Raw genomic sequence first — 26827 nt, forward strand, 5'->3', positions numbered from 1 at the left:
ACACTACTTCAAACACAAATCTAAATTCTCAACTCCCAAAGTCTTATGCCCAGGCAACAAACTCAAACAATCACTCCTCTAGCCCTCCCTCCGAAATAATATATGAGATTTTGATGACCAATTATTATGTCTATTAGGAGATTAGGGTATTCTTTGATTAAAACTCAACAACTCAAGTTTATTTATTTCACGATGTAGGTACATAAATTCTAATTTCTGAATTATCGTTAAAGTTTAATGTTCCCAAATTTGAAAGACCATTCAAAATAACTATTTCGAAATATGTTAATATAGGTATACGTTTATAAATTTTAATATGTCCCTACCGATTCTTATACAGGTATAGGTGTACATTTTTCAAACAACATTCCGATTCATTTACTATCAATGTGTATGGTAGTGTATGTGTTATTATCTATCATAACTCGTAACATTAATAAAATCGTACCTATAGGTATCTATAATATTTTATTATTATTTTGGTGATTATAATTGCATACTCGCATTGATAATATTTATATCAGATATTGTCAATTTTTATATATTTATTAATAAGTTATACATACAATGAAAGTACAATTATTTCGTCACGCAATTTGAATGTTTAGATGTATAGACGTGTGTGGTATCGGTATTGAAATAGATTATTCCTCTACTCTAATAGGTGTATAATGTGGTCAATTGTCGCTTAATAAACTTGTCTTTTATTTTTATCTTAAAAAAGTGCAATTTTTTTTTTAAGGATTCTATAGATTTAGACTATAGTTTATTAAAGTAATAATACTATATATATATTTATCAATTGTTAAAAAATTAATGTATATTAACATAATTTTAAAGTGTAATAAATAATAATATATTCAATATAGGCGTTAGTCCTTCAAATATTTGGCTGCTAATCGTTATCATTGGCACACATTTCTAAATTTTACGAAAAAATAATTATTCGTAATCACTTTGAGGTCCTTTATAATATACATACCTAGCGCATATATACCGCATATAATTTACATTTTATATACCTACTATCATATGTACTGCTATTATGACAGTTATACCTATAAAGTAAGGTAGGTATACGAAGTAAACGATATACTTATAAGTTATAACTTATATTAATAGGAGCAACTGGCAGTTTTAATTTGCTATACATATTAAAGTTTTTGGGATGGTTTACTTTTTTACTGGTGTCTCAAATGTCGTTACCTACTAAAAATCATTATAGGTACTGCAACTTATTAGATTCATAGGAATATAGAACGAAGTATACAGGACAGCGTGTGCGGGAATATACCAATATACCGTAATATACACTTTACATTTTTACAGGTTACCTAGCTGTACATCGGTAGCTTGACAATTTCCTTTTCCACCCGTGGGGAAGTGGACAAATCACTACAGATTTTCACTGGGATATTCCTCATATTTAGGTTTGGAGATAGTAGTAAGTATTTTTTAATATATATTATTATAAATTTAGTCTATTGTCTTATGATTAATCAAACAAAAATTGTATACCTCTCTATAATATTAATTGATTTCTCGATTTAATTATGTAAGTATGGATATATTTTTTTATGTTTTTGTATGTTAATTGATAATTGCAGATTAGTACAATGTCAAACAGTGATTTTGAGTAGTATATCTAATCAGTATATTTCATTAATTCCTTTTAGAGTATGCATTTTTAAACTTCAAAAGTTCATCCAAATAAGTTTCTAACGAGGAAATATCACGTAAACTCTGTAAAAAGATATAAATTAAAATTATAAAGGCACAAATGTTGAATTGCTAGCACTAGTGTGTAAATTTATAACCCTTAGGTATGTCTGAATAGTGTCGGTTGACGGAAACTCATGTTTCTGATAGGTATTTTAAGGTTTATGATAAAATATGTTCTTTAAAATTTAAATATCTTGTTAACATTTAAAATGGTGATTTGTAAAAACGAATTATTGCAGTGAGAGACCTAACTAGGGACTATAATAATACTGAGTAGCAATTGCTGCAGAGAGCTAATTTTTAAATTTCCCGAGCATGCTTAGCCTGTATCTAGTCAGTGATGTCTAGTCGTGTGTGGCTGTAATAATATTATTTTTGTTATGCACAATCAACTTATAGGTATTTGTGGCCTTGATAAAAATGTATGTAACACTTTCCCCTTTTTTATATGAATATATTCAAACTTCATGATGGATTTCTTCGGCTAGTATTATACAATTTCTTTACAGTCTAATACTGCGGTACTTATATGTTATAATTGGGTAGGTATTAAGAATTAGGATGGTTTACCTATTTTGTCTATACCTTGTAGGAATTAAGGAATATATAGATGAAAATACAATCAATAGCTACTACTATATAGCTTTTAATCTATAATTTTCTCTCTTAAAACTTAATGACCTAACCCAAAGCCCACGCACCATTAAAAGAAATGGCATGTGTACTCGCCTCCATTGTAGAGATATATATAGATGAAAAAAAAAATTCTACATCACACTATTTTGTATAATACCTAACTTATTATAAATCTGTATCACGTGCAATGCTGCACCGACTGGGCGTGAATATAGTACAATAAATGATAAAATGCAAATGACCATAACATCGAAACTAAGGCCGATAAATCATAAAATCTATTATTTTATAATTGTACTACCGTTATTAACCCGGTGAAAACGTTAGCTCTAAGTTTCAATAACCTTATTTTTTATTTCCTGACTTCCGAAGGGGGCATGGTATAAAGTAAACAAACTTGTTTCCATAAGATTTTAACACTGATGGTATTTACATAGGTACAAGGTACATGTAAAGTGCTAAGATGGGTGAAAAGACAGCTGAATCGGTTAAAAACTAAAAATATGGTACCATAACTATATATATATATATATATATATATATCTTTATAATAGACTATACCTACCCCCTGAATACCATACATATACTAAATTAAACAAAAAATATACCTTTATTGATGTAGTAATATAAGCATTTAATAATATTTTAGATATAAAAAAATCCCATTGATTCGTCTAAATTTTAGATTTTGAACGAAGTGATGAATGTATATTGATTTTACAATGATGTGTGTTTTTTTTTTTGTTTGTTTGTTTTTGTGTCTGTGTACAGCATATAACTAGTCGAAATAATGCTTCAATTTTAAGCTTTGGGGGTGGTTTCCGATGTAAAAGTGAATATCCTTGGTGCATTATAGAGGTCAAAAGTAAACATTTTCTAACAGTTTAAAAAAATGACAGAAAAACGGGAATTTTTACGCAAAACCAGTTTTCGACCAAATCGATTTTTTTATATGGTTATAATTCAAAAACTAATCACTATAAATACTTGAAATTTTGAGCAAATGTTTATGTTAGTGATATCTATATACAGATTAATTTGACTTTTTTTGAGTTATTTATAGACCAATGAAATTTTATTGAGAATTTTTTTTTGAAGTGCCGGTAAAAAAATTTAGGACGACCAAAAAAACTTGAAAATTTAATACAAGGTTCCTTATGAGTTCTTCTTATTGAAGCTAAATTAAAAATCGTAAGTCACATTTTTTTTATAAGCATTATACCTACGAAATCTGTCGAAAACGCGAAAATTTGCAAGTAATTTTGAAATTGAAAAATCATAAAGTTTTTTGTGTTTATAACTAAGTATTAAAAATGCAACACTAAGTTTTCCTTCAAATAGCTATAGAGAAAACTCGAAGCGTCGTTATAGGAAAAATTTTAAGTGCGTTTGAATTTTAAATTTTTACGAAATTGCGTGTAACGATAACGATTTATACTCAAAATATTTTAAATATTTGTTATTATTCAAAAAGTATATGTAGTAGATACTTGAAAATTTTACCAGTTATTAAGATTGGCATTTTCTTTACATGATTTAATTTAAATTTTTTTTGAAGTGTCGATAAATTTTTTTTTGGCCCTATCAAAATACTTGAAATTTTAGTACAAAGTTTCTCATAAGTTATTCTTATAGTGATTAAAAATTTATAAGAATACATAGGCACAATTTTTTTTATTAGCATTTGAAGTTCAAATATTGACAACAATTCGTCAAAACCATGAATATTTTTTTTTTGTGGCTGTCATCTTGTTTTGGGGCAGTAAAAGTGCTTCGAATTTTTACTTAAGTACCTTATTCGATCAGAAAGTGAATCTAGTTGGTACTTTGGTGGTCAAAAGGGTCATATAATTCGTATATATTTTTTCAAATAATCGGGATAAACAAACTAAAAATTAAGGAAAAAACGGGAAATTCTACGCATAATCAGTTTTCGACAAAATCGATTTCGATTATTGATGTAACTTTAAAACAAATGACCATTGATACTTGCAATTTTTACCGAATCTTTTTATAAGTATATTCTATCCGCCATGAAATTTTCAAAAATGTTTGACTTATGTTGTACTATTCATAGGTATATGCAATTTTCGATCATGATTAGTTTTTTTAAAATTAATATCGATAACAATTTATTTTGTTAATGAATATTAAATATTGAAGATTTAATACAAGGCTCTTAACATATTGTTACAATAGCAGTTGAAAAATAAAATAAATTCATAGTCACAATTTTTTTTTATAAGCATTTAAATTTTGAATTTTGACAAAATACGTAATAATCACAAAAATTCACAAATTGTTTTAAGCTAGAAATTCATAAAAAATTTTCTTTTTAAATCTAAGATTTGAAAATTTAATACAAGATTCCTTACAAATTTGTCAATCTTTATCACAAAAAAAAATGTCCACCGGAAATTCAAATTAAATTTTTATTAGCATTTGAATTTTAAATATTGACAAAAATTCGTCAAAACCATGAATATTTGAGAATTATTTTGTAGTTCAAAATTCATAATATTGTTTGTATTTGTATCTAAGGTAAAAAGATTCAACAATAAGTTTTCCAAAAGTTTTGCTTCAAATAGCTATAGAGAAAATTTGAAGCGTCATTATAGGAAAAATGTTTTTAGTGTTTGAGTTTTAAATTTTTACGAAATCGCGTAATAATAACGATTTATCCTCAAACCAGGTATATGTAAATCTGTGATAATATAAGGTATTATGAATTATGATAACTACATGCAATGTTTTTGGAAAAATTGATTAACCATGCCTTATGCAAAATGCGTCTTAATTGAAAAATAAAATATTTGTTTCAAAATAGAATATATGACAATATTTAAATATAATATATTATCCTAGACTGACAAATCATCTCCGTTCAGAATCGTTTTTCGTATACAATGATACCTATCATTGCATTCAAATTTAATCCCATCCATTACAGTAACCTACTACATGTACAGCAGAGCAACATCCACGACTTACCCGCTTTTTAAATATGTTATTATTTTGGTTTATATGAATATTTCGTCTTTATGGAGTGCTATTGTTATTATAATTATTAAATGCAAATTCTTGTACCATTGAATATTGATTAGATTATACACTAGATAGGTACTCATATTACATTACGTTATCATAGATTCACCGTGTATGTTACGGTTAGGTAAATAATTATATATATATATATATATATTATATATACTCCCTTCTCCATCACCTCCACTTGATATAACTACCTAGGTATAAATTATCAAAGCTTGAATACATAAATCTTTTATTATAGTTGCCTATATTAAGCCCCTTGAAAATCATTATTATACACACCTGTCCTAGTATTCTATAGTAACCTAGGACATATTTGTGAAATAATTTATAAATAATCATATAAATAGATATTAATATGTGTACTTACGGTATTAATGTATAATTTAAGGGCTGGTACCCGCATCAATTAAAATTAGTTCCATTTTTTTTTAAATTTCTTTAAAAATTTTCGCTTTAGATATTGATTGAAATATATGAAGTACAAACCTTTAATTTCTTAAAAGAAACAGAATTGTACAATTTAATTTAATCTAGAAAAAGTATACTTAAAATACTAAAAATGTAACAAAAAAAAAATGTATTTTACTAATGGTCTAGTTGTCGATGTACGTTGATCAATAATAAAAAAAAAAAGAAAACCTTTAATTTATATAAAATTAATAGTATATATTGTCAGTGCGGGCGGTATGATTTGCGAGGCCCTGTGCAAATTATAAACGCGAGGCCTCGCACCTAAATCCAAATTATCAAATTTCGTTGGTAAATAAATAATTAAAATATTTTAATAATAAAACAGTTTTTTTTTTTAAATTTGTATTAAATATTTTATATTTTTATCACTGTCAATAGTTATTATAACATAGTCAATACTTCTATAGGTTTTAGAATAAAAAATAAAAAACATTATTTTTATTTATTACTTCTTATTTTAACACTATCTACTATATCACAGTATTTAATTACGCAATGAAGGTAATATTATTAATTAATATTATTTATTAATCCATATGTTATTTATAACTTTTTTTTTATTATTAAATAAGAAATAAGACTCACCGAAGTTTCTTAGTTGTTATGTGAATACAGCAACGGCAAAAACTGTCGTCCGTCGACTACTATAGTGTCAAGCATTCGTACAAATAATAAAATAATGGTCACTTAATTCTACCATTCACAGGAAAAAGAAATAAAAACTATCATGACATTATTATATATAGGTATTATACTAAATTAGAAGGATTTTAATAGTTAATATTATTGGAAAATACATTTACACATATAAAAATTAAAAATTGTAAAATATTTTATATTCTTAAAAACTTAATAAAATACATTTTTTTACACCTATACAAATTTCTAATTTTTATAAAATGGTCACGGGCCGGTTGGAACACCTTCGCGGCCCGGATTCGGCCCGCGGGTTGGGCACGCCTGGTCTATATTATAGACTCTATCATAATGACTACAGGTTTGTTTTGACTACGATTTCGGTCAACCATGCATTTGTATATAATAAAATTAACGATTATAAATTATAATATAAGATAATAAGATATAACAGGGGCGTATTTTAGGGGGGGGGGCGATCGCCCCCCCCTGAATCCGTATTTAAGGAATCGATTATAATATGTGAAATACACAGTTAAAATTTTTTAATATGGATAATTTTATAACGAATATTGAGTTAACAATTTTGATTTTCTCCAAAAATGTTTGTTATAAAATACCAATTAGTGATAAGAAAAATTCCAGTAAAACATAATATTGAAATATCTTGAGTTTGTAATTTAATAAATATATATAGTTGTAAACTTTGTTTGTTAATTCTTTAAAAATCTTTCTGATAAAATATATTAACAGGATACTAGTTGTACCTATGATATTAATAGGTATGTTAATTTGCAAAAATTGAAAAAAGTACATATTTTAACAATAAAATTACGAAAATAATGTGTAGTAGTATGTTTTGGCAACATTGAAAAAATTATTACATAATATTATTTGATATCGTATAATAATTATTTATATGGAAGACCAGATACTTATACACAATATCCACAGAGTTCTATTATTATTATTATAATTATAATTATTTTATTATCACATAATAACATGGTTTAAGATAGTTGTTATATCATAAATCGTAGTTAATGCCGTTATTACTGTATAGAATATTATAATTAAATCCATTTCACGACTACGCATTTTTACTTGTAACATTTGAGCTTGAATTAATGAAAAAAAATGAGTAATGGTATGTTGGTATGTTATATAAGTTGCTCTTTTTACAAATTTCAAAAACTATCTTTAATAATATTATAACAAGATAAAATAACATAATTAATAAGAAGCGACAATCCAATATGAAAACGTAGGAAACCAAAGTATACAGCGTTTCGCGCATGCATATAGGTACGTAAGTTCGTAAAATCATTGGGAACAGGGCCGGCGAAAGCTATGGGTGACCTGGGTGACTGCCCAGGGCGCCAAACTGAAAATTATTTTTATTTAATTTATCTTTTAAAACGCATTAACAATCTATACAATTTGAAATATTCATTATCTAATGTCGTTTTAATTGAAGATGCATCTTCAATTGTCTCATATTAGTCATATTTGTAGAATATAAGAATAATATAACAGTGTATCGATACCGCTGGTTTTGATGTAAAAATAATACATGGAACTATGGAAGCATACCACCACATTTGTGTGTGTCAATAAAATATATAGATGGTCGTAATAATTATTTTCATATTATAATATTTACCCATTTATAAATAAAATCATATAACTAGACGATTAAGGCTAGATTCGTTAGAAAAACCCATTCGGACCTTACGGTGAAAATACCGCAGAGTATATTCAAAAAATCGTAAATCGTAAATCAAAAAGACACAATAATTGTCTAACACACACAATTATTTATTGTTTTCGACGATCTCTCGCTCCGTACGGTCTGCTGTGTAATGTCAAATACTCAAATGTATAAGCTAAAAAAACTGCCAACCATAGGCGCCCGCAGGGGGTGCAAGCTGGAGCATTTACCTCCCTAGCTTTTTCAAAATATTTTTTTTAATTGAATGTTTTAAGATAAATGACTATATACTATAAAACAAATTTAAAGGATAAAATAAGTTGTAATATAATAAAATATAATACATTGTATATGAGTATAATAAAAAATGTTATTATTTTAAAACACCTAGTAAAATTATAATATTTATCCTCAAATCCTAACATTGCCCCCCCCCCCTAGAAAAATTTCTGCGGGCGCCAACAGGTAATCAATATTCATATGATCATATATTTTGTTTAGTAAATTTGTACATAGTATTTTGGTTTCTTTTTTACAATAAATTCCGTTTTAATTAATAAGTAGTTAGTGAAACCAGAAACACATTATTCCTATATTATAGGCAATGGTGGGCTGGTGGCGTGAAATAATATTATATTATTTGATTTGATATTTTATGTTAATGAATAATATACTTTGAATTTTGATAATTGATATGAATATATGATGATATATAATAATTAATATATGGCGCAACGGTCGATATAACGTGGTGAATCGCACATTCGCATATTTATTATTATGAAAATTAGTATTATTAACTTATCACGTTTTTCGCAGTATCTATAAATATGATAATATAAATTTAATATTATTTTCGTTGTACAATTTTATAAGTTAATAAAATAATACGTCTAATCTTATTAGAATATTGTTATGATACAAAATACATGCTAATTTTATTTAACTTATTAAAAAAACTTAATTTTAATACTATTCAAACTAGTCTTGGTGGTGTTAAGGGCGCCAAAACTTCTTGCGCCGGCCCTGATTGGGAAGATAAACTTCCAAAATAATGATTTGCGAGAATTTTTGAATTAGACTTTTATATTCAATGCTTTACCATAGGCGCACATAGGGTGTGAATTTAGGGGGTGCTGAAATAATGTATAGTATACAGATGACCCGTGGGGAGCAGTGGCGCCGAAGTGTTTAAAAAATATTATGACATCGTACATTCAGAGGCCCCTCTGGGGCCTGCCCCCACCCTAATTTTTTCACAACCTAACCACAACCAGGCCACAGTACCTCTTGGTGGGCCCCCCAGCTATAAAATCTACTATGACATATGTCATTGATAAATTAGGTGATCGGCGCCACTGGTGGGGAGCAAAGCCCCGCACACCACCCTAATATAGTAATAATAATAATTGCATTGCGATAATTATAAATTTTTATTAAAAATAAAAATAAATATTTAAAAGTAATTATAATACAAGTTATAATAACATGTAATTATTAATTATTAATGTTAGACAAGATTTAATTTTCTGTTTGATATTGCAAATTTTTGCAATATAATTTCCCCGTCTATTTTATTGGTAAGATCTCTCTAATTGCTAAGCGTATAGATAGCTAGTTAAATCTTTCTATCTTTCTTGGCCCATATTGGTGCGTAACCAGTTCGCATATAGCATAATCTACGCATAGCTGAGAAGGAGCGTTCACACGTCGAAGAAGAAATTGGAATTGTCATTTCCACTTGAAATAGCTTATAGACATTTGGAAACGAACTTTTATAACCTTGATTTTTCATATCTTCAAATATAAAGCTGGCTGGTAGACTATTCTTTAAGACCAGCATTTCTGCTGATAAACTAACTGTTTTTATAATATTTTCAAAATATCCTGATATACATAAACAGATTTATATAATAATATTTCAAAATACCTATATGACTATGTAATAAATATTTTAAATAGTTAATGCGGTGCTAATTTTAAACCTGGGAGTGCTAAGCATCCCCAAGCACCCCCTCCCCCCCTATGTGTGCCTATGCCTATGCTTTACATTATATTTCGGGGGGGGGGGGGGGGGCGTTCAAAAAAATCGAGTGGGAAATATATTGCATTTGTTTCAGAATTATATCAAATAAAAATAGAAACTTTCATAATATAAATGTACTAACAATAAAATAACTCTTCCTCAAAAAAGCAGTTATTTATTTAATTAAAAACATAATTTTAATACTCGATGTGAATTGAACAACGTCATTGACCCCACAAATCCACCACTCAAACTTCCTTTTCTTTTGTCGGCAAGCTATTCATTTTCAATATACTTCCCTTAAAATTAAACCAGCTAAATTTTAAAGACTTTAAAATTTAATCTATTACAAATGGCTATTTGAACAAACTACAGAATGTATATGTGTATATTATAGCTTAGAAATCTGTCATATTCTAAATTAGCTATTAACATCCTTCTACTTTAAAATAATTTATCTAAACTGTATTTTATTTGCCATATATTTTATTTAATAATATTTTCGTCTTCAAGAATCAGCGTTTACAATACCTATATTATTAAATTATAGGTAGTTATTATTTTATTAAGTTAGATATAAGATCTCAAAGGCCATCACACGAAACCTGTTCAATGGGACCTCATTATCTTTTTAGAAGAATTAATTAAAATAAATAGAAATAATAAAATCAAGTTATATTATTATATGTTATGGTGAATATAATTGTTATACTAGTAACTATAGTTATTATTAACACCAAAGTATCTATATATGTATATACTGACATGGCTAATAATTCAGTTATTAACTTGGAATTTAAAAAAAAATGTCATATAAATATGTTTTTTGACTGTCAAAATGAAAGAGGAAATAGTTTGAGGTAATGCACAAATAGAAAGTAGTGGTTCTCATTTGATTTACAAAATTTCACTTAACAATTAATTGTTTAATTTTCAAAAAACAACTATCCTAATACTTTTATATTAGGTTGTTTTAAAACAATTTCTTACCTATGATATATTTATAGTTATTTCTCAATGTTTATGATAGTAAATAATATAAAATAATAATATTGTTGACGTGAATTTGGCGATCTCTTCGTTTCTCTATTTATTGAATTAAAACCATTAAAATATCATGAAAATATGTTCATATTTTATATAGTATAGGTGAAACATTAGTAATTAGAAATACCGAATAGTAAAAATAATATGATATTGTTGTAATAGGTATTGACCGTAAGATTTATATTTTATTGTATCATTGTGTACCTATTTGTGTCGTATTTTACTTGATACTTGAATATTATGACGAATACGATAATATATTATGGCTGTACTGCATGACCACTGATATGATTAAAAAAGTTTATTCTTGGAGTGAACGATGTTGATGAGACCTTGACCCCGGCTTGGCTGACGGACCGTGATTGTTGACTGTTGGTCACACTGGTCGCCGGTCCTGTGGTACCGTTTACGATGGTGAACGACGAACGTTGCGCGGAACGGTTGCTATAAAAAAGCGTAGACGAAAACACCGACAATCAACTGGGTAACCAACGATTACTAGACCTCAGCTGCACCACACTAGTGCATTGTGGCAACGCCGTGCCGTTGCGAGCAGCAGTAGTTGTAGTTGTGGTTGTTATAGTAAAATAATGTTTACATTTTTTTATGCACTACCCGGGTGGCGTGCACAACAGTGGTTGTTGGACTGAACAATCAGTGGCTGTTTTTTCTTCCACGGCCGTTCCCGTGATACGACTCCCCCCCTCGCGTCCCTTCGGCGATGTGTGGGTCGTGGGACAACATCATCCCCCCTCCGGCTGTAGTGGCGGTAAGTCTGTCGTGTTCTGTTTTGCGTCGACGGGTCGTCCGTGTCCCCCTGGCCCCTGGTCCGTTTTGCTTGTTCCGTTATCCATTATCTACCGTCTGAATTCTTCGGTTTCGCAGTCTGATTCTCGGGTGCTGCTGTTTTGAGTTTTTCGTAAACGTTTTGTTGCCGGGACGCGACACACCGACAACGGGGAGTGCGCGCGCCCGTTCCGTTTAGCCGTTTGCGTCGTCCGCCGTCCGGCTACCGCGACCAGTGACGGAGTTCGCTGACCGCTGGAGGGTCTGGTGGACACTGATGGCTTGCATCTTTAAGTATCCGTTGGACGACATCCAACGAATGAAATTTGCTGACGCCGTAAAATTAGCATTAGCTTCGTTACTGTCCGGTGAGTAGCATTGCAGTCTCCGGATGCACGTTAATGTCAACTCGTTCTTAATAAAACCTCAGAGGCTAGGAAATATACTCCGTCCTTTAATTGTCTATTGCTCACTGTCTACTGTTAATCAAAAAACGATTTTTGAGTTAAAATTCATGTAATCGTTTAGGTTCACGTATATTCATGATATGAATTTTGGCATACTCACAGATACAGTTGAAAATCAAAAGTTTTACCAACTTTCAAAGGTTTTTAAAATTTTTTTTTGCATTTCTGTCTCTTGCCCTCTTTCTACCTATTCCAGCTTTGTTATTGGTTGTTGTAATGTATAGATAGCAATATTTCTTCTTTGTTAGACTGCCGTCTTTACCTATTCTTTTACCGGTGATTGTTCTTTGATTGATTTGGAATTCTACGAGGGGTAAACACCTTGGGGGTAATAAGTGTACAAGGTAATGGTAATCATGGGTATATTCATGGGTAATCATAGGTAATCTTTGTAGTTAACCATGGGTAATCATAGGTATAATCATTGAAATCAATGATCTGGTGTACAAAATTTCTGTCAGGTATTTACCCCTCGGATTTCTATAAGCTCATTAATGTTCTTTGTTAACTTTGAAAACTTTTCGTTATAGATTCAGCAATGTTCCTTATCAATATGTGATATTATATATTCTATGCAAGTTAACTTAGGCACCTAATTGTTATAAGTTTCTATTTATCTATCAATTGAAATTTTTCTAAATGTCAATATCAACATTGATTGTTTTGTATTCAATACATAATTATAATTAATTCCAAATATGCAATTAAGTTGTTTTTTCATATTATTTGATCCTTATCAGTCATAGTCTAGTCCTCTTAGTCAGAATAAAGGTGCTGAAGTTTGTGTTTCTATTATCATTATTGCAACAATAAAGATTGATGTCAAAGTACTTTATTTGTTATCTTTGTATGTTTATTTTTAACATAACCGTAGGTACCTAATATTACTTATGAACATATTATATATTAAACATTTAAATTGTTTTTGGTAATTACAAAATTTCAAAGTATTTTTCATAATTTATATATTACTTTAGATACCTACCTAATCTATAACGGTTTATATGTAATTGTTGATAAATACTTTTTGAATTATTTGACTTGTCTTTGATAAAGTATTTTAAGAAATTATCAATTTGAAAAAATTACAATACATGTGTGTGTGTGTGTGGCATTTTTTGTTTACATGTACTATGTAGGTACCATGTCTTATCAATATCAATAGATAAGTGGTTTAGATTGAGTTGACAAATTGTATATTGTTATTAAATTTGAAACTATTATGATTAGGTATATACGGGTACATAAATGTCCATCAGGGAAACTAGAAACAAGCCAAATGATTAATATGAAAATCGGGAATAAAATAAATTATAATCACAAAAATATGTTTTTAATTTTAAATTCTACTGGTCAGTATTTTATCCAGTTAGTGTTGGGTCAGATTATGGTCTGAATTGCGCGATACATAGTTTTGTCTATACCAAATTTTATTTTATTTATTCTTTGTTAGCATTGATATTAGGTAGATATGTAAATACAATATGTAATTTTATTTAAATTCTTAAATTGTTTTATTAGGTAGTTAGTGACTGATAATTGTGAATAGTTTATTTATTCTTGATTAGTAGATATCTATTGATACATTCTTGTACCTAACTTATAAGCTGTAAATGCTAATGTATATCCCTGAGGATCAAATTTATGTGATTTAAAATTAATAACTTGAATTTCATAATATTTTTCTTTCAGAAATATTTCATTAATCTGAATGTCCAAAAATATTTAAATACAATATTTTTTTCCAGTTAATCTATAATCCATTTAATTTTTGAATATTAATATCTTATTTTATACACGTTTATACATAATAAGACGGATTTGAATCAAATTTTATATACATTTAAAAATTTTGCATTTCATAGAAGGTTTTAAAAATGTGCTTCTTGCTCATGAATACTGATCTTGATTATGAATGATTATGAATTTATTATTTGTGTTATATGTTTGATCTCAAGCTTCAACGAAAAATACTATTTTAAACACAGAATATTAAACAGAAACAGGTTTTTTAAAATTAAAAATAATGTTTCACTTCCCTCTAAAAATGAATTATAATCTTTTATGTCTATCCTAATATGCTTAATCATTTTTCATAATTATTTACTATTTATTACCCAAATCTGAGCATTATCATAAAAATATACAGGGTGTCCTGCGAGGATATTTACCCATTGTGATATTTCATGAAATAATGCAGATATCAAAATTCTAGTTTTGTAATGATACTGACAGGAATAAGAATAACAATTATTTCACTTTTGAATTTATTTTTAATGTTTTGGTAAAAAATTTAAAAAATATATTTTTTTATTTAATTATTTCCAAAAATATTGAAGAAAGTCATTTTGTAGAGTTGATTTTTCTGAAGATATTGACATTTCAAAATTTTGTTTTCATGAGTTTTCTGATTTTTAATATTTTTTCTAGTTTTGAAGAAAATATAATTATACAAGGCATACTAAAAGCGTTTGGCCGGCTGTATGAGCATGTCTGTGGCGCAGTGGGTCACATGTTTGATAACACTCCGGCGTTAAATAATTTGCGATTTTTCTTGAAAATTAAAAAAATATCAAAAATCAGGAAATTAATGAGAATAAAATGTTGAAACGTCATTATCCTCAGAAAAATAAACAACAAAATGGCTATAGTGAATTTTTTTGGAAATAATTAAATAAAAAAAATATTTTTAACTTTTTTACCAAAACATTAAAATACCTAAGTTAGAATATGAAATTATAGTAGTTATTATCCCTGTGGGTCTTATTACAAAACCAGAATTTTGATATCTCCATTATTTCGGGATATATTGCAATGGGTAAATCTTCATGGGATAGGTAGAAATACTACAGTATTGTTATTTATAAAATTTATATTATTGTGTTTCAGACTTGGAGTACCAACTTGGTAACATATAAGGTAAGTGGATGCATATTGATTATAGTTCTAAAAAAAATCACACATTATATACATTGTTATAAATCTCGTTAATGCACCTATTGTATAATATTAAATCTGGCTGTTAAAATGAATCATAATTTTTCACTTGGAATTTAATTCATGTGATTTTGTTAAAATAGTGTAAATTTAATTAGGTAATAAACTAAATGATTATTGTACTGTAGTTGATTTGTAGCGAGATTTGTAGTTTGTTTTGTCTTTACAAAAGTACTATTTTAATTCATTTAATCAAATAAAATTATACTTCTATGGTGCATTAAAGTGTTCAAAGTTCACATAACTTAAAATAAATATTTAGTTTTAAGACAAAAATTAGAGAATCTTATATTTTTTGTTCCTTTGAAGATTATGAAGAAATAATGGTAAGTTTTGCTTTGCTTATTATGTTAAACCCAATGAGTTATACAAAATATTATAAATAATAGGTAGGCACATTGTTATCTATAGAGAAGTAAAGGGCAATGTTATTTGTGCTTCTTATTTGTCAGCTTTGATTTACAGAATAAGAGTTATGGGTTTTTATTGCTTTTATACGCTTTCAGTTGTACCTGGCCTTAAATCAAGATGCGATATCTACTAAAGGTTTGATAAAGGAGACAAAAAATATTCATCTATACATTTGGATTTTAATGTTAAAATGAGTATTTAATACATTTTCTTATCATAAATTTATATATTTTAAATTAAATACTTAAAAAGTATTCTTTGAATAATATAATTTTGAGAATAAAGCATCAGTTAAGTATAGTAAAGGTTAGTGTATTTGAGAATTAATTTAAAATTATGTGATACAAATAATTTCAACTATAATAAAATATTTGACTAATGTAGAAACACCAAATCAAGCCAAATTTGAATGGAATATGTAATCTTCCTTGTTTACACATTTCATTCAATTGTCTTGTTAATACTTTTAACTTTGTTAGTACCTCCTAGTTACTTTTATTTTAAATTATATTTGATGTACAATATAAGAACATAATAATAGAAGTTTAGGGAACAACAAATAAAATAAAATTTTCCTAATAATAGAATTTTGCTTTTTTTTTTTTATTCAATATCTTATTTTATCTAAAGAAGTTATTCATAGGAAGTTCTACTCAATAATAACTTTATTAGTCCAGCCGTTATATTCTAGTGTTACTCAGTTTTTGATGATCCATATATTTTATCTAGCATATCTTGAGAAAACTTAATTTTATTGTTCCCTTATTATTTTTGTACGCTTACTAAACTGATGTTTCTTTTTCAAAAATAATTTTATAAATACAATTTTTTTTTTAAGTATAATATTTTGGTTACATAAAGAATGTACATGTATCTATAAACAAATAATTACTGTATTATTATACTTTTAGAGCATTAAGATTTCATTTATTGAGCAATTAAGTTGTTTAGCTATGACTTAAAATGTCTATTTAAATACAAACAATTTAGTATATCCAAATATATTGATGAAATGATTCTCTAGTTTTTCTTTTTCTGAATTAAAATATAATTAAATATAACCATTGAGGCGTTAAAAAAAAACAACTATATTTTCAGGGATATTTACCTACTTGTTTTAATGTTAACATGTACATCAGTTGAGTTTAAAACTTTTTATGTTATGTGATTTGTTTTTAAATTTTAACTATGGTGCTGTGTAAAAGAAAAAAGTATTGAAGTTCAGAAAAATTGAAGTATCTACAACTTTTTTTAATCATTATTTCATAAATGTTTACTACTTATATTATATTTGTTTGTTATTTGGTGTTATATTTTCAAATATGTAAGGTAAGTATTGGTAATCAAGGTTATTTAGCTGTAAGATAAATTTTATTATTCAAAACTATGTGTGATTATATGGTATTGTAATATAAGGATTATTCATGATTCTATTACATTCCATTATTAACAGTATATTTTCTGGAGTCAAGTGAATATTTAAAAAAAATTACATGAGCATAAGTAAAGTGAGTATTGTTAATAAATAACTATAGTTGTGTATTTAACGAATAATAATTTTAGATAATTAAGTGTTACATTAATTTTACATGATATATAATATGTATATTTATATAACTTAATCCATTCTTAATATTCCTTAAGAATTATTTCCTTAGTATTTCAGAATTCAGCATAAGCAATTAAACAACTAAATTTCATAATATCAGGTAATAAATATGTACTTTGTCTACAATCTATGTTTAGAACATGAAATTGCTTTATTAAGTTTTTCCGACCATACTGAGTTGAATATCATATTTAATTATGTATTAATATTAATTACTGATTGTTTATTATTATTTTAAAATAATAATTATTAATTAATGTAAGTATGATTAGATATTTTGTTGTATTTTTCAGTTATTTCATAATTAGTTTCAACAAAGTTTTTAATTCTTTTTTAAATTGTATTACTGAATTTGGTTTATTTCAAAATTATGGTATGTATCTTGATAATTTATTTAAAATATGTTTTATGTGAACAGTTTTTGATTACTTATGAATCGAATAGGCGAATATTTGATGTTGTCATTTTAGTTTGTTTACTTTTTTATCCATTATTAAAAATTTAAAACTTAAAATATTATTTTTGCACTTAGTTATTCAACAATTATTAACTTATTTTAGGTAAACTATCAACAAATTATTTATAAAAATAAAGTTTTAAAGAATTAAAAACTGTTACATCTGTTATAAATTCTACATTTTAATATAGAAATTAAAGAAGGTTGTATTAAAATATTACATTCTAATTGTAATTATAGTTTATATTAAAAATATATATTTAAAATGTTATTTTAGGACTTATGCGATTAAACTGATAAGTTTTATTCGATATGCTCACATTTATGGGATAGCAAGATTTATTTAAAACATTTTTAACCAATCTCCATTTTATTTTTAGAAAGTATTCAATTATGCATTGTTTAATCTTCAGGTGTAGATAAAATCTACAAAAATGTAAAGTATACCTTATTATTAGGGCTCGGATTTAAATGCCCTAAAAATATCAAAAAAATGCATATATGACCTAAAAACTATAAAAAATGCCCTAAAAATATCTAAAAATGACGTTTCAAAAAATGCATTATTTATTAAACGCACACCACCGATATAATATTATCGCTCGATAAGAAAATAATCCGATAAAAATTTAGTGGGGTGCAATAATATCGGCTAATTGGATGGTGTGACATAAAGGTTGTAAAAACCGGAAAACCTGATGTTAAATTAGTTCAAATAGTTCAAAATGAAAATAATTTTTATTACGTAGTACTATATTACTATGTAGTACTTATATTTCAATGAGGTCAATTTTTTTAGTCATAATACGACAAATAGGTCAAAAATGTACTAAAAAATAAAAAAATGCATTAAAACCGTCAAAAAATGATGAAATCCGCTAAAAATGCAAAAAAGCAAAAAAATGCCCCAAAAAATTATTGTGGTTAGATTGCGAAGTACTTGAAACATATTTGTAGCTTGGAAAGCATCGCGTAAGATATCCCAAAATAATATGCAATTGAAATCCGAGCCCTACTTATTATATTTTATCCAATCTAACTTGGGATGGATTAAAATTTATTTAGCAAACATTTAATGAATTTAATATTTTATGCATGTATTTCAGATAAAAGACAAATTATAATATTTATTCTTAGTCTAAAATATTTTGTTAATACTTCCTTAAGTAATTAGAAAACTTAATGTCGATTTTATTTTTAAATTTAAATTTTAAATTGACGCATAAGTATAATTTATCCTCAATTAATCATTGAACCTAAATGTATATCTTAATACAAAATCAAAATATATAGGTAGCATTAAATGCTTTATATGTATATAACATTGAAAAATTAAAAATTATAAAATGAGACTTAAAAGAAACAAAAATGTTTTTTTTTTTTTTTAAACTAAAAATAATTCATACCATATAATTAACTTATTTATTATGTTGTTTTAATTAAAAAAAAAAAAATATGGATATCCTCTTTTCATCAGATTATCCAGTTGTTGTTTAAATCCATTGTAGCTCTGTTTCTGCTATATTATTCCTTATATAATGTTTCCTTATGTTATTTCCCAGTTTCTGTTGCAGCGTTCAGTTGAGTTGGTTGTCATCATATTACACTACAAATTCAGGGTTGACTCAGCATAAGAAGTTCAAGTTACAACTTACTTACATTATATTGTTCCTAATGCTTAAAAAAATTGTTCCTGTGAAAATTTGTCAAATATACTTTGCTAGTATCCACAAAGCTACCATGCTTCCTACACTTTCTAAATAATTGTTTAAAATTAAAATTAATAAAATTCATTGTTCCTTTTGTATTCATTATATTTTCTAAAATTGATTTATTGTTATACATGTTTTACAATACAATTTGATTACTTTTTTGTGATTTTTTATGAATATGAGTTATATTTTTAATGGTCATGTTGTAGATAAAATTAAAACTAACCTTTTTTTGATAAGTGCTGATACAAATCTTATGTAACTTATTAATTATTATTGTATGATAGTAATCTTAATGATTTCTGAATTGATATTAAATTTTGTATTTTTTTTTTCAGTAATTAACTTTTGCTATCAATTTTTGTTATTACAATATAGTAATTTTTGCATCATACTCTTATTTTGTATGCCATATAAAAATTATCATTTATAACTTCAATTGTAACACAACAAATGTATTTTTTCCTCTGTGATAATTTGTTTTTTTTAGTCATTGTTTTGTAAGCAAATTTTACTGATATGGAGAGAGGAATAAATTAATAAGATTTATAGTAAAAATGTTATTTTTTAATATGGTACAAAACATCAGGTTAAAATAGAAATATTTATTGAGCCTGATCAATTTGTGGAATAGATGAAGTAGACATATCTATTTGTAAAATTTTAAAGGTGTCAAGGTTTTTAATATTTAAATTACATTAATTAATTAGTTACAATTTTGTGATATTTATAGAAAATGTTTTTACATAACTAGGGTGTATCATTAACAACTTGAAACTAATGGACTGAAAGCCCAAATTTCTTTGTTTTTTTAAATTTGCTTAGCTTTTATTCATCTTATTACTGTGTAAATTATTTTGTATACAAAGGTAACAACAGTTAACATTTATCACCAGGTATACATTTCTTCTTGGCGCATAGAGGCAGGAAGCCTTCTGTATCAATGCATAATGTTCAGTTTGTTGATGGTCGGTGGGTGTGTCCATGTGGAAAAAATTACAAGTCTAAAACAAGTCTAAGTCTGCATATGCGATTAGAGTGTGGAAAAGAGCCACAATTCAAATGTGACCATTGTCCATACAAAGCATACCAGAAAATAGCATTACAGAAACATACATATTGTAAACATCGTTGTGTAGTTCAGACTGAATGACTTTATTTTATTGTATGTACACACACACACACACACACACACACACACACACACACACACACACACACACACACACACACATTATAAATTCTGATATTGTTAAATAAATTATTATCATATTATAATAATCAAATAATGTGATTGCTTATAGGCACACATATTAAGTAAATTGATAAATAGTGTGGATCCATTATACATAGGAAACATGATTATGCTTTTAATTTATAGCATAGAAACATTTTGAGCTGAATCCTGCTTAAACGTAATATACATTTTATTATTTATAAGTAAAAATAATATATAAACTATGTATATATTTATACAATACCATTTTTTTATTTATTTTTTTCATCGACATTGTATTGGTGATTTTTTTTACCACCATATTTTGATATAAATCTTTGTAGATAGTACCTAACTAATTTATGCAAATACTTATTATTTTTAAAATATTCCATTGTTTTATTTTAAACATACTACTAAAACTTATTTTTATGCATACATAAGTTTATAGATAAATATTTATTTTATTTTATCTAGTTATTGTAAATATGAGTTAAATAAAATATTAATTTCTGACTAAAAAAAAATTACGGTTTTTAGTGTTAATTCGCCAGAACATATTATATTTTGGTATATGTATGTAGATAAATAATAAATCATAAGTCATAATATTACATATTTTTATTAAAGAGTATCTAAATTTGAAATTAGTATATTTTATCCTTTTAATAAAATTAATAATAACTACTTAATAAATAAGAACTTAAATATTTGTTCAAAATATATATACTTACATTAATATAAAATAAATAATGAAACTTTAAGGATTGACATCTGTGCTCTGGATGTTGGTAAAGCATGTTACTTAATGTTAGAAAAATATAACAACTTCCTTCTATTATTTATAAATGCTTTAAACATGGTGGTACAAAAAAAAAAATTATCTTGCTTGATAATTATGCCTATGATCACAATATTGTATCGAAAATCAAATTTATTGTTTTTTTTTTTTGACTTTATCGTCAATTACTAAATTGATATGACATTGGCGTTAAAACAGTTTAAAATCCATAAATACACACTTTCTTACTGATATTTTGAGTTATTTTAATTGCCAGTAAAAATATAAGTATTGTTGACTTAAACAAATTCAATGCTATAATATGTTCATACGAGGTTTTCTATACTACTTACTAGAATTAAAAATATTAGTATTGGTTTTGACTTTTGCTTTAAGTTAAATTTTCTATCAAAATGTTTGTGCTACAATTTGTGTACCAGTATCACAATACTTTCCAAAAGTGGTCTTTATATTTATAATTTTGTGGATTAATTGTTAAGTTATTTATATATTCTAACTTGTTTTACATATTAATGTAAAGATTTATATCATTTAATTTAATATTAGTATTAACTGAATTATGATCATTCTGTCATTTCATTAAATACTATTATCCTTAATATTTTATTTATTTTATTTTTTTTAAATAGGACTTCAACCAAATAGCAATAAAAAAGAAAAATGTATAGAGTGGTTTGTCATAACATAACTAAAAATGTTATACTAAAACCTGTTTAATTAGACCACATTTTATTTTTGTTGTAAGTAATGTCTCGTTGTAATTTATTTAACAATACATTATTGAAGTTAACGAGCATTGGACTTGATTGCACAACCAAAACAATAAAAATAAAAATAGCAATACAATTTTGCTTTTAAATAATTGCAAATTACAATAGTAGTATACTGCAATTATATAGTTTTAATCATTACATTTTATATCATATGCTTAAATACCTAATTATTATTAGTTGTTATCTCCTGATCATAACTGATAATTTGTGCTTCCAAGAAATGCTGATATGTTGAATAAATGGAATATTAATAATTTAGTATACCATGTTTATTATTTATACACACATCTTGGCATCATAAATTTTGTATAATTTGATGATTTATGTCAAATATATTATTTTTTAATTTTAGATTATATTAAAATGTATATATATACATTATATATACATATATATTTATAAAAAATGATGAAGTACATTAATATAAATATGTATATATATGTGCATATGCACGTGTATATCTAATGAGTGATTAATTACAAATACATCTTTGTAGTTATGATTATTGAAATTTATAATAAATGATTATAAAACCAATAATTTATGTTCAATGAATTACTGTATTTTATATACAGTAATTCATAACACTAAACAGAACTTTTTTGTTTTATAATATTTTTTCTTTTCCTATTCTAAAAAATGTATAAACATTTCACAATATTTTTGATTTTACATAAAATTGTAAATTTAAGTTTATTCATAGATTTAGTAATAATAAGTATTACATATTACATTATTAATTGTGTAACATGAATTATAAAATATTATACTGAGTATAATATAAATAATAAAAGTATGTCTAAAATTATAATATAAGTGTAATAATAATCTATTAAGTACTGTGAAATGTTGTATATTTTTGTTTTGTTCAAAATAAATATATATATATTTTATGATGAAATATTGATAAATATAAACAAATTTTGACTAACAATACTTTCTTCATTTATTTTAACATTTCTTAGTAATATAATAAATAATAATAATTCATGTTAAAATGTTAATTTATAAACTCAAAAATAAAAATAAATAAATAAATTTATTATAACAAAATATATCTTAACATGTATAAATATAAGATATTAATTTTCAATTTAAATAAAGAATATAACCAGATCACTACAGATAATTTAAAGTGTTATGTTGTTGATTTATGTGTTAATTATTTATACTTGTTATATAATATGCATATTTTTTTTTTGATTTGTAGAAACAATTAAGCCTTACAAATGTGTTTGTGGAAAAATGTACGGTTCTAAAACCAGTTATCGGCTTCATACCAGACTCGAGTGTGGCAAAGACCCTACATTTTTATGTCCTCTTTGCCCTTATAAATCACATAGAAAATCAAATCTTCAAAATCATACTGGTACCAGACATGGCTATTTATTTAATTAAATATTTATTTATTTTTTGGAATTTGTTAATTGTATTATTTATTTATTTATTATTACATTTAGAAAGTATGTTGAAGTTTGTAAAGCCTAAATATGTTTGTATTATTGAAAAAAAACTTCAATTTTAAATTAAAAGATTTTTATATGTTTTCATATAGACTAAATTGATTAATGCGACTTTTCAACTTATTTAATTGATGACAAAGGTATAATTTATATTTTTCAAATTAATTTTACTGTATAGTAATAGAAGTTATGATGAGAATTAAATTTATTTTGTAGTTTAACAATATTGTAATTTTTATTGAAGTTTTTAAAATGTTACTTTTCTTGGTTTGCTTATGTTAAGCATCTAGAAATATTTATTAAGATGAAATAAAAAAAAAAAACTTGTTTGGCGCTATTGTTCGGGTGTACTAACCTAACCCCTAACCTACACCGGAGGCCTGTTTGGCAGAATTTTTAATGGGCACCCGTAGGTTTCTTCCATGCCCCGGAGTGAGGGATGGTGGCTCTTGTTCTCCAGACACTGTGACTTGCCCGGAGAAGAATGCCGCCCGATGGTCGAGGATCGAACTCGGTCTGGCTGAGCCACAGCCAACGCGTTAGACCGCTCGGCCACCTCGTCCCCTGTCGATTAAGATGACATGATACCCATATGTGTTGTCTCCGTCTTACAAGTGTGTTACATAGAAAATTTTACGTTTAGCAGACGACGTGTAGCTCTGTTAGTTTAAAATTTAGAGTGAATTGACTTTTAATAAAATTTAAAGGTAAGATTATTATCTTGATAACTTCATTTGCTTTTTATTTTATTTTAATTTTAAAACGAGTTATGAGTTAAAAATTGTTAAAAATTGTAAATAGGTTTTACATCTTAAAATACTTATAAAACACGTGTTCTACTGAGCGTACAATTTGCTGCATTATGCACTTGTAAGACGGAGACAACACATGCGAGTATCACATTCTCTTAAAACAAGCATATTAATATTTTAATAGTTATTTTGATAAAAAAAATATGTCACTCACTTTGACTAAGTTAAGGTTAAACAATAAAGTTTAAGTTTAGTATAATTTAAGTAAATATGAATTTCCAGTATTATTATATCTGTGTTATATTTTATTATATCTTGCTTAAAAACATGCTGAACATTTTCTAATGTAATACAATTTTAAATTAAAATAGTTGTGGTTAGTACAAAAAAATATTGACTGAGAGAGCATTTATTCTGTAAACTCGAGGATCTGAAAAATCAATGATAGTTCAATGTACTAAAGATTAAGTTAGTGTACCATAATCTAAACAAATTTAATGGAAACAATGAAAACAATTTCATTTTTAACTCAAATTATATCCTGTTAAACCAGTGGTCCTCACTAAGGTTTTAGAAAGGGCCAAATAAATTTACGAAAATTACTTGCGTGCCACTTTAATTGATTTTTTCTCTTATTTTTTGTCATTTATATAATCTGTATGAAATATTTTTACAATAAAAATAATAGATGGAGCCATGGAGGTATACATAAGAAGACTTTATTGGCTTGATTGGAAAATCAAGCACTTAATTCAATAATAGTACTTCATGATTACATTTTTAATAATAATAATTAAAAATATAAAAATGTACAACTATTCTATTCACTGAATTCAGCGAAGAATAGTAAAAAAAAATATAATAATTAAATGAGAGGATTTTTTTGTTAGGAAAGGGTATTGTAGAAAAAGTTCATGAATGATACAAATATTTTTCTAAAACTTTGGATTTTGGATTTTAGAATGTACAATTCAATTTTGTGGGCGCGGCATTAAATTATTAAAGCTGCATGTGGCTTGTTAGCTACATAGTGGGGATCGCTGTGTAACTCTCAAATTAATTTCTTTACAAATAAATTAATAATGCGGTTAAAGTTTATATTTCAAATATGTACCTATATTATATTATTTGTTGAGATTAATTGTTTAAAATGTGTTCTATAGTAACAATAATAGTAAAAGACAATTGTCTTTAATAACTATTACACTATACATTATTTAGAAGTTGATTGATTTGTCATGTAAAGAGATAGAAAAAAGAAGTGAAATTACATGTTTTGAAGTTTATCTTAAACATTATTTAAAGTTTATTTTGGAAATTGATTAATGATTTGTATTCCTGGATTATTTGTAGTTCATACTTTAGAACCTAAGGATTGATTTTACATTTACTGGAATAGTGTGTATAGTTTTTAACACAATGATGGAGCAAAGTAATTTTCCATTTAGGGTCTTATTGCTCACTTTTGAAATATGAATTTTAGACATTAAATTAATGTATTATTCAAATTGTTTTCTATATAACTTCAATGTTATATTATAAGTTTTTGTAGAAATTATTCCTACTATATAATTATTTTGGAACTTTCTTATTGTATAAATACAATTTATAATGTACAAATAAAAAAAAATTAATGAGGATACAATAAATTGTGAACAATCTCTATAAACATTTTTTAAAACTATGCTTTCATAGGTATAATAAATGGGACTGACTGACTTACTAATATTTTAAAATTATTTTTTATCAAATTTTGTACAAGAATGTATTTTTGATTAAATTGTTTTAAACCAATTAGAGTATCACATACAATTTTTGATAAATATCATCTTGGAAAAGTTTAAGTGTAGTTTAGTTAGGATTATTTTAAGTTTTTTTACTTAAGTATGTAACTGAATTAAAAATTTGTTGTATAAATTGATATAACTTAAAAATTATAATTTTTTTTAAATTTTGGTATCTATTAAAAAATATTAATTAACTTATTAATTTAAATACATTGTTTTATGTTTCAGATCTATTAAATGCAATGTGCAATGGATAAATCTAAGAATATTATTTTTAGATAAATCACTTAAA

General features: G+C 26.0%; 1 protein-coding gene and 1 long non-coding RNA gene across 51 annotated transcripts in view; both read left to right on the forward strand.

The window, feature by feature from the left end:
• The window catches only part of LOC107162837 (uncharacterized), a 154858-nt gene that overhangs the window by 31042 nt on the left and 96989 nt on the right, over positions 1 to 26827 (forward strand). Inside the window, exons 5-6 of one of the 50 annotated variants that reach the window (XM_089228849.1) lie at positions 23744 to 23902; positions 26764 to 26807. The exons of 48 other annotated variants lie outside the window; for them this stretch is intronic. In XM_089228849.1, the coding sequence (XP_089084975.1) occupies positions 23744 to 23902; positions 26764 to 26792 (188 nt within the window). In that variant the 3' untranslated portion in view covers positions 26793 to 26807. Of the gene's footprint in view, positions 1 to 20638; positions 21004 to 23743; positions 23903 to 26763; positions 26808 to 26827 lie in introns of those variants that run through there. One more of the 50 variants, XM_015509897.2, reaches the window with a different exon arrangement.
• LOC149055299 (uncharacterized) lies at positions 11729 to 19429 on the forward strand. Its single transcript, XR_016191957.1, has 2 exons — positions 11729 to 12457; positions 15446 to 19429. It is a non-coding gene; the product is annotated as an uncharacterized LOC149055299 (long non-coding RNA).

Source organism: Diuraphis noxia, unplaced genomic scaffold (genome assembly GCF_037042655.1).
Source record: "Diuraphis noxia isolate RWA-SAM2 unplaced genomic scaffold, SU_Dnox_SAM2 contig0005, whole genome shotgun sequence".
NCBI lineage: Eukaryota > Metazoa > Arthropoda > Insecta > Hemiptera > Aphididae > Diuraphis > Diuraphis noxia.